At 37.4% G+C, this 12,285-nt stretch overlaps 1 protein-coding gene across 4 annotated transcripts; it reads left to right on the top strand.

Moving 5' to 3' along the window:
* The first annotated feature begins 2,411 nt into the window (after positions 1-2,411).
* On the top strand, positions 2,412-10,867 carry LOC100872507 (purine nucleoside phosphorylase). Of its 4 annotated transcripts, none has more exons than XM_003698255.4 (6): positions 2,412-2,956; positions 7,375-7,469; positions 7,544-7,752; positions 7,954-8,129; positions 9,097-9,287; positions 9,351-10,867. In XM_003698255.4, the coding sequence occupies exons 1-6, from the start codon at positions 2,844-2,846 to the stop codon at positions 9,563-9,565; spliced, it is 999 nt and encodes a 332-aa protein (XP_003698303.1). In that variant the 5' UTR covers positions 2,412-2,843; the 3' UTR covers positions 9,566-10,867. The 4 variants fall into 4 exon arrangements, with proteins under 4 accessions (XP_003698303.1, XP_012348577.1, XP_086769886.1 ...); XM_012493123.3 differs by having other exon boundaries at positions 2,574-2,956; positions 7,574-7,752; XM_086913760.1 differs by lacking the exon at positions 2,412-2,956 and having other exon boundaries at positions 7,103-7,469; positions 7,574-7,752.
* The last annotated feature ends 1,418 nt before the right edge of the window (positions 10,868-12,285 follow it).

Raw genomic sequence — 12,285 nt, 5'->3', positions numbered from 1 at the left:
TCCGGACTCACGAGGGAGAAGACCGGTGAAAACTGAATTTACAGTCTATTCGAAGCCGCGTTGTTCACGTGTATTTTGACCCCCGTTCCACCCTTTATGTTGGCTACCGTAATTTGCAAGTTGCGGCTCGATTTACACCTTTTCGATTTGCTCGCGTTGCTGCATTTTTCATTTTGTAAATTGTGATGTTTCGATTTGATATGTCGTTAAATAGAATAAATTAAATAACATAAAAGAGCAGATGAGTGAAAGAATTTCAAGAATTCTTAATTGTTTTTAAAATTTATCATCGAATGATGTATCTCTTTTTGTATTTATAAATCTTTAAAATAGTCGGTAAAATTTTTTGTAGAATAACAATATGTCTTGAGGATGTAGTAAGAATAGACATTATATCAATTCAATATTGTGCAAGAATAACTTTGTTATTGACACGAAACTAGAAATAACTTATAATCATAAACATTTTATCAATAACATTGAATTTCTCGTAAATTTTCATCGTTCGTATTGAATTACTTTCATAAAACGATTACACGATGCAACAATTACCGAAGAGATTAATCGATTTTATAATAATGATAACAAAAGATTTTCAAAATTTTCTCTTATTTATTTCAAGAAAAAACATTCTTTTAAAAATTTCTTGAAAAATACGAATACAATACGTATTTCAACTTTTTTTTTCTGTTAATAATTCTCCATTTTTTTCTTTGCTTATTTATCCATCTGTTAAGAATTAGATTAAAAAGAAAATAATTGCATAATTAACGATAACAAAATTGAAAGAGAATTGGAAAATAAATAAATGATAATTATAAAAAAAATTAGAAAAACATTTTAATATTATCGCGTTAAGAATTAGATTAGAAAAAGAAAAAATCATGCAATTAACAGGAGAAAAATTAATAAATAGGAATGATATTATTATTTCGAAGAACAATTATTTAAAAGATTATATTATAGAAGTGAAGAAATATGTTAAGAAGATCTAGTTCACGCGATTGTACTTTCATTTTACTTGTTTGCAATTGTCGACAATCAATGGCGATAAGATTGTTATTTTAGAATGATTGTTTTTCCCGATGTTGATTCGCGAATATCGTCGTCATATTCATTGACACCATGTTCCTTCTTCTATCCGAAGAAAATTTTTATATCGCATTATTTTGCAAGTAATCATCTGTCACTTCACTTCGATCAATACGATTTTCGTTTCGAAACTTAACCTTTAATATTAAATTATATGTTTCGCATGGAAAGTTTCAAAATGAACTGAAATAGTGGGGGAGAGAATAAGAATTATTCCTTTTTTTTTGTTAATAGAAATCATTGATGATGAAATCACCAAAAATTGATCAAATCACAATTTTGATCGTACTATTAATAGAGAGATTTTAAAAAATGAGAGCACGTACGTAACTCGAGAAGGGTCGAGAATTAAATTTCGGATCGTGTACGAGGCCTGTTAATCGGCCGTAATTGGCTCATTACACGGAGCACTAGGAGCTGGCCAAAATTCGTATCCTCGCAAATTGGCACACGTGTCATCGGCCGGACGCATGTAAATCTGTCATGGGATTCCTCGATACGATGCGGTCAAGTGGGAAACATCAACTGGATCGTAATTAATATTCGGATAAATTCGAGGTGCGCGCCAGCAACAGTTTGGTTGTGCGCCTCCATCCACGATTGCTTCGGATCGTTTCATTTGTTCCTGTTGAGATAGAATTTATTTTTATCTCCAATCGCGAGACATACGTTTAGATCGAATCCATCGATTTTTCCCTCCTGTTTGTATCGTTACAAAGAAGAAAGAATCGCTCGAACGTACATCGATTTGATTGCATCGAAGATCGTTACAGGTTCAACGAAGATTCGATTATCCGATACCGAGTTGAGCATGAATGATCTTCAGATCTTCATAGAGATAGCGGTTGATTCGAATTGAACGAAAGAAAAAGATGAACAATTCACGATTATAACTCGATAGCGATGTTGCGACTCGATGACCGAAGTTCAAGACACTCGATGGAAGATGTTCATATACGGAAATAAGTAAGTATATTGAATAACGATTGCTTCTAAATTACGAGCAATTTAGACATCTTATATACGACGTGGTTTTTTCCCGCAGAAAGCAAAATTTATCGAAAGGAGATCGATCGATCCTCGTTCGTCAAGATCGTTGCAATCGAAGAAATCTTATCTTCACCGGTCTTAATTTGTCATCGAAATCGCTGTGACTTCTTAGGCATCATCAAACTTTGTTTTCCGTGGAGAGGCAAGAGTTTTTTTACTTAGATAAACGTTATGTTACGCTCATACGAAGGGAACGATAGGTTTTATCAACAGCTGTGGGATTCGTCAGATGCGTACTCTTTTAAAAGACTAGCTGTACTGTCATTCTTGGTATTGTCACGCGAAACAAATAACAGAGTGCACGAGTGGCGGTGGAAATTAGACTATTTAGTTGTAATGGGTTATCGTCGCATGCCCCTACCTCCCAGCGACTTTTTGATCAATCTTCATGAGGAATGGAGGGAGCGCGAGTAAACGTTCGAAACGATTGGCCGGTTCATTGTCGTCACTGTTTTTTTCAACGGTATCGAGTATCTGTATAAAACAGCAAGAAGCCGAGTCATCGCGGCCACAAGTCAGATATTTCTTAAACGGCGTGCACGTATTTCGTTTGTTCATCCACTCACTCAGTTTCCCTTTATCTTATTTCGATTCTCTCGTTTCAATTGTTGCTCGATCGAGTTCGATCGGTTTTTATCGGGTTTTTTTTATCGTTTAGCGTAAAATATAAAATTCGAGACGGAAGGGATTGGGAAAACAGGATGCCTTTCGCGGATACCGAAACTATCAATGGGTACAATCATCACCCGCAATTGAAACAATCTGCTAAAAATAACGAATTGCTGCAAACGGTTGAAGAATCATCGCACAGCACGTAAGTCGCTTATTGAATCTGATATATGAAACAATAGAATTAAATTAAATATCCATCTGTCTCAATTATGATCGATTTCTTCCGAATAACAAAAAGTAGAAACAGTTTATTCGTAATTTCTGTAATTTTTATAAGGAATTATTATTTTAAATTAATTATTTTAAATGTGAAGATGTTAAGTTAAGTATGTTAAAGATAGCTTTTTTCTTGAAAGATTAACAATTTTTTTCACAATTCTTCCACTTGTTGAATTTTAGATAAAAATCGTTAATGTTGATTACGTTGGCTGTGTCAGGTCTTTACGAGAACTAAGTCAGTTACACACAATTCGTGGAAACATATCAGAACCTCCACTTACGGGGAATTGCTTTTCCCCGAGGATTCATTAACGTTGAAAATGTTGTTAATTGTAGTAAATGGGTCAAACAATTGTTACAGAAATTTCGGTTAATCAACAATGCGAAAACACTAATAGGATACATATATATATTATCTAATATTTTAAAAATATATTTTCTCTATTATTTTCTTTTTGCTATCATATTTAGTGGTTCAGAAATTTAAAAATATTTTTGTTTTTTTTTATATCCGTTATAAACAAATTTGAATTAACTTGAATTAGAGAAATTTAATAATATCAAATTATTTATCAAATTTGTCTTAATAATACTTGTGATTTTTTTCAGAATAAATAATTTATTGTGGCAAATCGATAAACAAACACAATTATTATATAAATTATAAAGATACAACAACGACACGTTTTTGCTTGTAATTTTGATAACAATTCAAATATTTTGTTTACCAAGACACGATTACACGCTCGTATATTAATATATTATGATAACATTTGATATACTATATTTTGCTCGTGTTTTGAATGAATTTTACCTAGTTTTTCGATTTCTAAACCACTATGCCAACGATATGACATCGAAACACATATGATATCGAAACACACCATTTAATTCGGAAAGTTTAACGCCAAGTTATCTCTGAGTACGACGACAATATTTAACACACGCGATATAAATAAAAATTTTCTCAGAGAACATGGGACCGCGACCGTGAACTTTTGACTTAACGTACCGTATATTAATATTCTTTCGATACTTGGTGATGGAGAGAATGGAGCATCGTTAAAAAAAAAAAAAAAAAAAAAAGTCGGAGAAGCTTGAGAAGAAAAACGAGGCGTTGAAAATTTCGAGTCGATGCATCGTTAATATAATAGTTTGCTCGAAGCGAAAGCCGGATTAAGCAAAGAGCGGTTCGTTACTTATGGATTTCTTTTTTTCTTTTTTTTTTTTTTCGAATTTCCATTTTTCCCTTTTTTTTTTACATTTTCCCCTCCCCTTATCTCTGTTCGTACCTCGCTTGTTACCCCCGTAGAAAGGGAAACGGTATTCATCCCATCCTGGACGAGTTTCGGTGTTAGTTAGTTAGAAGAGAGAAATTTGTCAGCAGTCTATTCGTACTTGTCCAAGAGCACGTCAGAGATATGTAGGCGAACGTCCACGCGCAAGTTCGGTGTGTTTTGAAACATCCAATTAGAAGTTGCGAGTGTTCATACTTTGATTTTGTTTATTCAATCGAGCAAACGAAGGGAGGTGGCGCGAAACTCGAAAGCTGTGCTTGGGACAAACGCAAACAGGAATTAAACGTAAATGGCGTGATGACGTTGACATTTGGGTAAACAGGGTTGGAGGGAAAGCTGGTGGAGGGAAAACGGAGGGAAACAGAGGTCGGTTCGACAGGTTCAATCGTAGCCACTTTATCGGCGCAATTTCTTTGTCTTCGTAATCGTTTCGTAACCCGTTGCATCATTATCATCGGGTAAAATATGACCCAGCCAATGCGTCTATTAGGATTTATTATCGTTTGTTATCGGAATATTTCTTGCTCCGCAATTGATTCGAAGGCTGTTTCAATTAAACGAAAGATCGTTGAGATTGGTGATCGATCAATCGATACTGTCCCGTTTCGACGAATCGCGTATTGATAATCAGGAGCAGCGTAAAAATTGCAAATTGTCGAATTACTTTCTCTATTCTTTTTCCCGCGTCAAATGCTCTGTCTAACTTTTGCTGGCTATTTTCGACTTATTAACGTCTGCTCGATTCGGTTTCCATTTCTTTCTCTTTAGTTACGCGTTCCACGCGTTCACGTAGTCGTTCTTGAAACGAGCACGCAACAATTTGAGAATATCCTTGAGAACATTGACGTTTATTTGACAGGTGATGTGAAGTAAGCGAGGATCTTAAATAATTTCTACCGGAAATCGGTGTCGACCAACAAGAGTAAGAGAATCTGGAATAAACGGAGGGAAGAAAAATGGCTTAAGCCGGTTTTCTAGATGGTGCGCATCTATAATCGAGATTAGAGCGACTGATATTGTAGGCAGAATCGCGGAGGCATCATTGAATCCTTGCCATGGCCCCGGAGCGATGCGCATTCACGTCGTTATAATAATCGTCGACCTTACATTTCCCATTCATAACGGGCCACCGTACAATCCCGTTTTACGATGGAGCATCCGCGAATGCGGTTGGTCTAATGACGTTTGCCATACCCGCGGCTATATCGAAGCTTTTCCACCCGGCGAAACTGCGAAGCAATTCTCAGATTCGCGGTTGAATACCGACTGTATTGGCAACGGAGATGCAATTCAACGGGTATTCAACGTGTATTCAATCGCATCATAATTTCATGTCCCTTATGACGACACACGTACGCGCCGCGATTACGCGTCAACCGTACGCGTCTCGTACTTATCGCCGCCTCTTTCTTTCTTCGCTTACTAAATTTCCGCTTACGAAACGCAGACGAAATCAGATGAAAATCGTGGAGGTCTCGCGATAATCCGAAAAAAATGGATAGCGATTGCAGCTTCATCCTCGAGACTCGTTTCGTTCGCGAGATGAAACGGAGAATCTTTTTACCTTTGAGCTTTTGCAGGTATTACGACGTGAATTACATAAAAAAAAAAAAAAGAAAAAGAAAAAGAAAGAAATAAGAAAGAGAAAGAAAAGAAGGGGGAAGGGAAGAAGAAACTCGAGCGACGTTAAAATTCACGGTGGAGTCGTAAGTAATTTTCGATCGCGTCGCGGTTATTGCCGGAGGCGCGCTTATTCGAATGCCATTCGGAAATTGTGTGTGTGCGCATCTGTGCGTGGCGGCTGTTCACGAGCGCACGCGTGAACGCGTACACGAGGCACACGATGAGTTGTGCACGGGATGCGCATACACACTCGTAAACACGTTACGCGGCCGCCCGCGTATTTCGATGCATGATTTGTAATACCCTCGAAGCCTACATTCAGCTTAAATCCGGCACTATTTGAGCCTGTTAGCAGTTTAACAGGTAACTGCACCGTTTTGTGATAGTTTCCACAGTGAAATTATGTTGGCCGGCTACGAATCATTCCACCTACTCTCACCTAACTCACGCCGATTATTCCCAAATACTCCGATTATTTTCGTACGTTCATACATCGTGGCATTGATCGATCGTGAAACTGAATCGATGAAAATCATTTTTCTCTGCATGAAAATATTGGCTTATATAATTTTTGCGTAATTATGATTTATGTAATTATTATGTTATTCGATCGAACGTATATTGCATAAATATATCGATATCACGTATTTTTAGCGATTCGATAGAAAATTGGCTAATATTTCTCGGTATCGCGTAATAAATAATAATTTATGAGAAGAAATAAAAATTTGACATCTCGGCGTAAAAAATATTAAACCGTGCTTCGTAAAAGTTCATTTTCACTCACATTTCGTAAATGTATGTCAACTGTTTAAATAAAATTGTTTTTTTTATCTTTATATCTGTATATTATAAAATTTCGTAATTTATTATATTTCTTCCACGAATTATATAAAAGATTCGATTAATAAGATTTTTGATTATATTTTTCCTTCGTATTGTATTCCACAATTATCGACAATTATAATAATTTAATGATTGACTGTTCGAAAAAATCCGTCGTGTCCAATGTTCCCCATAAATTTTCAATAGGAACATGTAGACCGATCTTATACCAAAATATCATTTATTTTTCAATAAATTTATGAACATCGACGCATATTATACGAATATTAAATATAATGAATTTGTTCCCTTATGATTAATGCCAACATAAAGAAGATATCGAAGATTGGTATTGCAAATCTATGAAACATACGAAAGTTAACTTGATAGTTGTATTATTTACGTTATATTACAAGTTTTGTATTAAACGCTCTTTTTTTTTTATATAAATATTGTTTATGTACTACATATCAGTAAAGAGAGAATATTTTATAAAGAATATTACATTTTCGTATCAAAAGCATAGATTATTAAAAATATGGGGTGTATTTCCGCAACGCGCCGTATTGATATATACAGATACGAATACTTTCAGATATACGTTCGAGGATCTACAAGAAGCGGCCCAATATTTGCTGGACCGGATCAAATTGAAGCCAAAACTTGGAATCATATGCGGTTCTGGAATGAGTTAGTATGTTATTTTGAAATGGCTTGGCATATCTGGTGGTGGGACAAGTCAACGTTTTTCTATTCCCAAACAGGATCAAATGAGCAAAACGAGTTGTGTCCAGGTTCGCTAGCCGATTGTCTCGAGAATAAGCAGTGCATCCCCTATCAAGAAATCCCGCATTTTCCTGTCTCCACCGTCAAGGGTCATCGAGGCCAGATGGTTTTTGGTTATTTGAATTCTGTACCAATTATGTGCATGCAAGGCAGATTTCACTATTACGAGGGTTATCCACTTTGGAAGGTAACGCGTATTCGCGATCTCTACGAATTTATTAAATATACACACGCACACACACATCGCCATCATTTGAAAGTAAAATTTTAATCTAATCTCTTATCGATCATGTATCCATTTACTTTTATTTCGCTTAATTTGATCACTCGGATTATTTATATAAATATATATATATACTTATATTTATATTTCTTTTTCCAAACGCAGTGCGCCATGCCAGTAAGAGTTATGAAGCTCGTAGGTGTGACTCATCTGATCGCGACGAACGCGGCGGGAGGTCTAAATCCCACATACAAGGTTGGCGACATTATGATGGTGAAGGATCACCTGAACATGATGGGTTTTGCTGGGAATAACCCTCTTCAAGGGCCAAACGACGACAGGTACTTTCCCTCCTTCCTCTTATCCTCAATGCGCCGTACCGTGAAACGCGTCGCATTACTCCATTTTGTATCGCCTCGTATATATATATATATATATATTGTACACTCTCTTACACTCTCTTACGGATCTACGTTTTATTTTTTGTATTACTTTTTTTTTTTTTTTTTTTTTTTACGTAAGATTCTTACGTTATCTTAAAATCTTCAGTGCAGAAATCAGCGTTAATTAGTTTCTTCGATTATTATCGAGAAAAAGTGGAAGAGAAGAAGAGAGTGGAAGGTGAAAGAGAGATAAAAGTGGGAGGGATGATGGATGAAAGAAAAAAAAAGTAGCGGTTGAAAGGCGGGCTAGTGAGATTCAAGGTGTGAACGGCAATGAATTCGAATTCGCTACGAGTCCGCTTCGAGTCGACAAAGGCTTTCGGGCTCGTTTCCGGAAGGAAAATCGTCGACGACGCTCGCAGATTGCGAACCGCTCGACGAACTCGATTCTTCGAGTTCTCGCCCCCTAAGGGCAAAAGGGTGGGAGACGGATAGCCGCGCGAGATCGTCGTTGAGGTCGTCGAAGGAATAAAATTAATCTATTTCATCGGAACAACCCCTTGAATCGGATTGATGAACTATTTACCCGACGACACAAAGAATCTGATTGACGTATTTACTTAAAGATCTTCCTCCATTTTTCTGTTCTACCTTCTTTTCCATCTTTCGTTTCCTTTTCCCCTCCATCCTCTATCCTCTTCTCGTTCACACTCGGTCGAGTTTTCGTTAACCTTCCCATCCCTTGAAACTTGAGATAACTTTCATCGTAACTTTCCTTCCTCTTCCTTATTATATCAATTCTCCTGGTACATGGAATCCATCGAATATGCTTGCCAATTCTTCCGTGCATTTCTTCCTACCTTCGATTACCTTGTCTCCTTCCGACAAGACGAATAACGATCGCGTTGCTCTTCGCGTTTCTCAGATTTGGGCCGAGGTTTCCTCCAATGAATAAAGCTTACAACGCCGAGCTCTTAAAGATCGGTCAACAGGTAGCGAAAGAGATGGGCATAAGCGACATCGTGCACAAAGGTGTGTACGCGTGTATCGGTGGGCCGAATTTCGAGACGGTGGCTGAGCTGAGGATGTTAAAAATGATCGGTGTCGATGCTGTGGGTTAGTATCGAAACAGATATTTATATCGTGAAAATTCCATAATTCCATGTATATTCCTTTTAGGAATGTCCACGGTTCACGAAGTGATCACCGCCAGACACTGTGATTTGATCGTGTTCGCCTTCAGCCTGATCACGAATCAATGTACCATGGATTACGATAAGTGCGAGCAAGCGTCTCACGAAGAGGTGATAGCTGTAGGAAAAGGAAAACAAACGTTGCTTCAAGAATATGTGTCCAATATCGTGATACGTCTGCGAGACAAATTGAACTTATAGATGAAAGGAAAAAATGATTTCTATAATTTATATATTTATTAGATGTTTTTTTTTAGGAATGTTTTTATCGAGTCTCTCTTATTCGTCTTCGTCGTCTAAGAGAATGAGAAAAGAACGAAGGAAAAGAACGTTTTCGATATGCGTGATAATTATAAGATAAATGCTCGAAACGATTTCTCGAACGATCGTAAATCACATTTACGGGAGTAAAGATTTTTATTAGGGATTTTTAATTATAATCGAAATTAGAAATTACATGTGCAACATGTATCGAGAACTTTTATCGTTAAATATCCGCTTGCCTCGGAGAAGAGATATTTTTTAAACGAAATCGAATGATTTCATCGAGATGCACGATATAGATAAGGTTGAACATAATATCACATTTCGACATATACGAGCATTGTATCGAGATTTTTAGATAATTTACGTTTAAAATATCGGTTACTGCCCTTATTTTATTCTTTGTCGTAACACTACGAATAATCGCTGATTAAGCAAGAGAGATTAATTAAATCAGTATTCGACAGTATTTCAACGAAACGAAAAGAAATTGGTTTATTCACGAGCTAAATCAGCTTAATTACCAGCATATTATTCGAATGTGTTTCAATTTTACGTTTGATCTCAACAATCAGAGAATAAAAAAATATACCTATTCTTTTTATGCGTATTCAAAATTCGTTTAAATTCGAGATCCATAAGTCGACCGTCTCCGATCTCGATTGATTCGTAACACGTCTTGAGAGAGAGAGAGAGAGAGAGAGAGAGACGTCTTCTTTAAAAAGAGGGAACTGTTTAAGAGTTGGAGGGGTTGGTAGATGCCGCCTCCACCCCTTCTCCAGCGCCCTCGTCGATTTTCCTCCCTCGCTTCGTTACCTTCATCTCGTTTCCGTGCTCTTCCATCGCTAATGCATCGGTGTTCGGCTTCGATAAATCTCGAGCGGCAAAGACCATACTGTCGCGGCCTTCCTCTCTCTTCGTTTTCCGCCATAGTTGCTCCTTTCGTATTACCTTCCACGATGAAATTATGACATGACGTCGCGGTGAAAAAGTCACGGTCGAAGATTCACTGTCGTCTCGATCGTCTCCGGAATTGGAAAGTATTTGGCTTTCGAGGAGACGAGGGAATAGGGTTTTCGTTGCACTCGGGTATTTTTCATTCTCTCTTTTCTCTTTCCTTCCTCCTCCTTAAGAAAACGAAACGTAAGATGAAATTATTCGTTCTTTAGAATGTCCGTAGAATGTAACACCTTCGCGAAATGAAATTACCGATTTTAATAAAAAAGTACATAACAGAAATTATTTATCGTCGTTTATTTCGCGATTTCGTTAAAAGCTTGTTTAATAACGGCGCATCGAGATGGGACATGGTCTGATACACATTTAGCGGAATTAATACATACGTGTGTGAAACGTACAATCAAATTGAATAATTTTATAGACCGTTCCCCTCCAATTTCGATCAATGATTTTCCGGTAAACGTGGCGCACAGGATATATCGCCGCGACGTGTTGTACATTTTACGAGAGGATGGAAAATTATAATTATGCGTGTCTAGAAGCTTGACGGGAGGAGGAGAAGTCAATCAAAGATAGCGATGGAAGCTTCTTTCTCGCTTTCTATTCCCCTCTTGTGATTCGCAACTTTTCACAAATACAATTCGGTGTTACGAGCGAGTTACACGGCCCTTAAGTTAATCGAACTTTCCTCTTTTGTAACGAACAAAACGTTTTCGTTAACGAATCGCTTCTCCATCCCACGTTTCTCATCTCGTGTTCGCTGCTTTTTAAGCGTGATGCGTGCAAAGCGTAAGGAGCGATAGGGAGAAGAGAAAGTATCGGTTCGAGTATTGTGCTCGAATATTCGCGGTTCGATTCATTTGGAAATTATAATTTAACTCTTGTCCCGACCTCGATCTCGTTTCTCGAGTATAATCTCGACTTAACGATGATACTCTTCGCTCGAATCGGATCGCGCGAGAACGAGGGTGATGGTAGCTGAAAATTTATACAAACGGAAGGCGCGGTCGGCAACCTTGAATTGAATTTTAAACGGTAAATCCACGCTTGTGAAGGCACGTGCCATCTTTCGGAATAGAATACTTTCCGTCCGTCTGCACGAGACTGTTGCATCCTCTCCGATTTGAAAGGGATACATTCGAGCATGTTCCGTATGGTATTCAAGGATAGGAGAACGAAGGGCGGAATAGCTTCGTCTGCTCGTATATTTCCACGTTGGAATAGAAACTGTACGAGGGATCAGTTATTGATATTTCTGGAACGGCGGATAAAACTTTTCCCTCTGTCTAGGAAGCTCTGTCGTATATCTTTCGTTTACCGATCTGCCTTTCGAAGAACAGCAATATCATAATCGAGATAGGGGGATGATGTATTTCGGGTTTAACTTTCGCGTTATTCCGCTGCGATAATGCTGAAAAAAACGAAGTTAACGAATGGGTGAGGTAAGGTATGGGTGTTTGCGCGAGCAACGCTTAGAGGGATAACGTGAAATGAAATTCAGAAGAGCAGAAACGTCTTGATTATTTCAGAGAGTAAGATTGATAAGGTAATCCCGTTTTGTATCTTTATATAAGTTCCTATCCTTTTCTCTTCCTTTTTTTTTTTGTTGCCCGATTCTTCTATGAAACGTAATGTAATTTTACCGTAATATCACGAGAGAGAACAAAAACCCCGTACTTTCTATGAATTAAAATGTA

Source organism: Apis florea, unplaced genomic scaffold (assembly GCF_048593485.1).
Source record: "Apis florea isolate Af1SG1 unplaced genomic scaffold, ASM4859348v1 contig_3515_pilon, whole genome shotgun sequence".
NCBI classification, from domain to species: Eukaryota; Metazoa; Arthropoda; class Insecta; order Hymenoptera; family Apidae; genus Apis; species Apis florea.
Note: the sequence above shows the minus strand (reverse complement) of the source record. Positions and strands in the feature narration are given on the sequence as shown.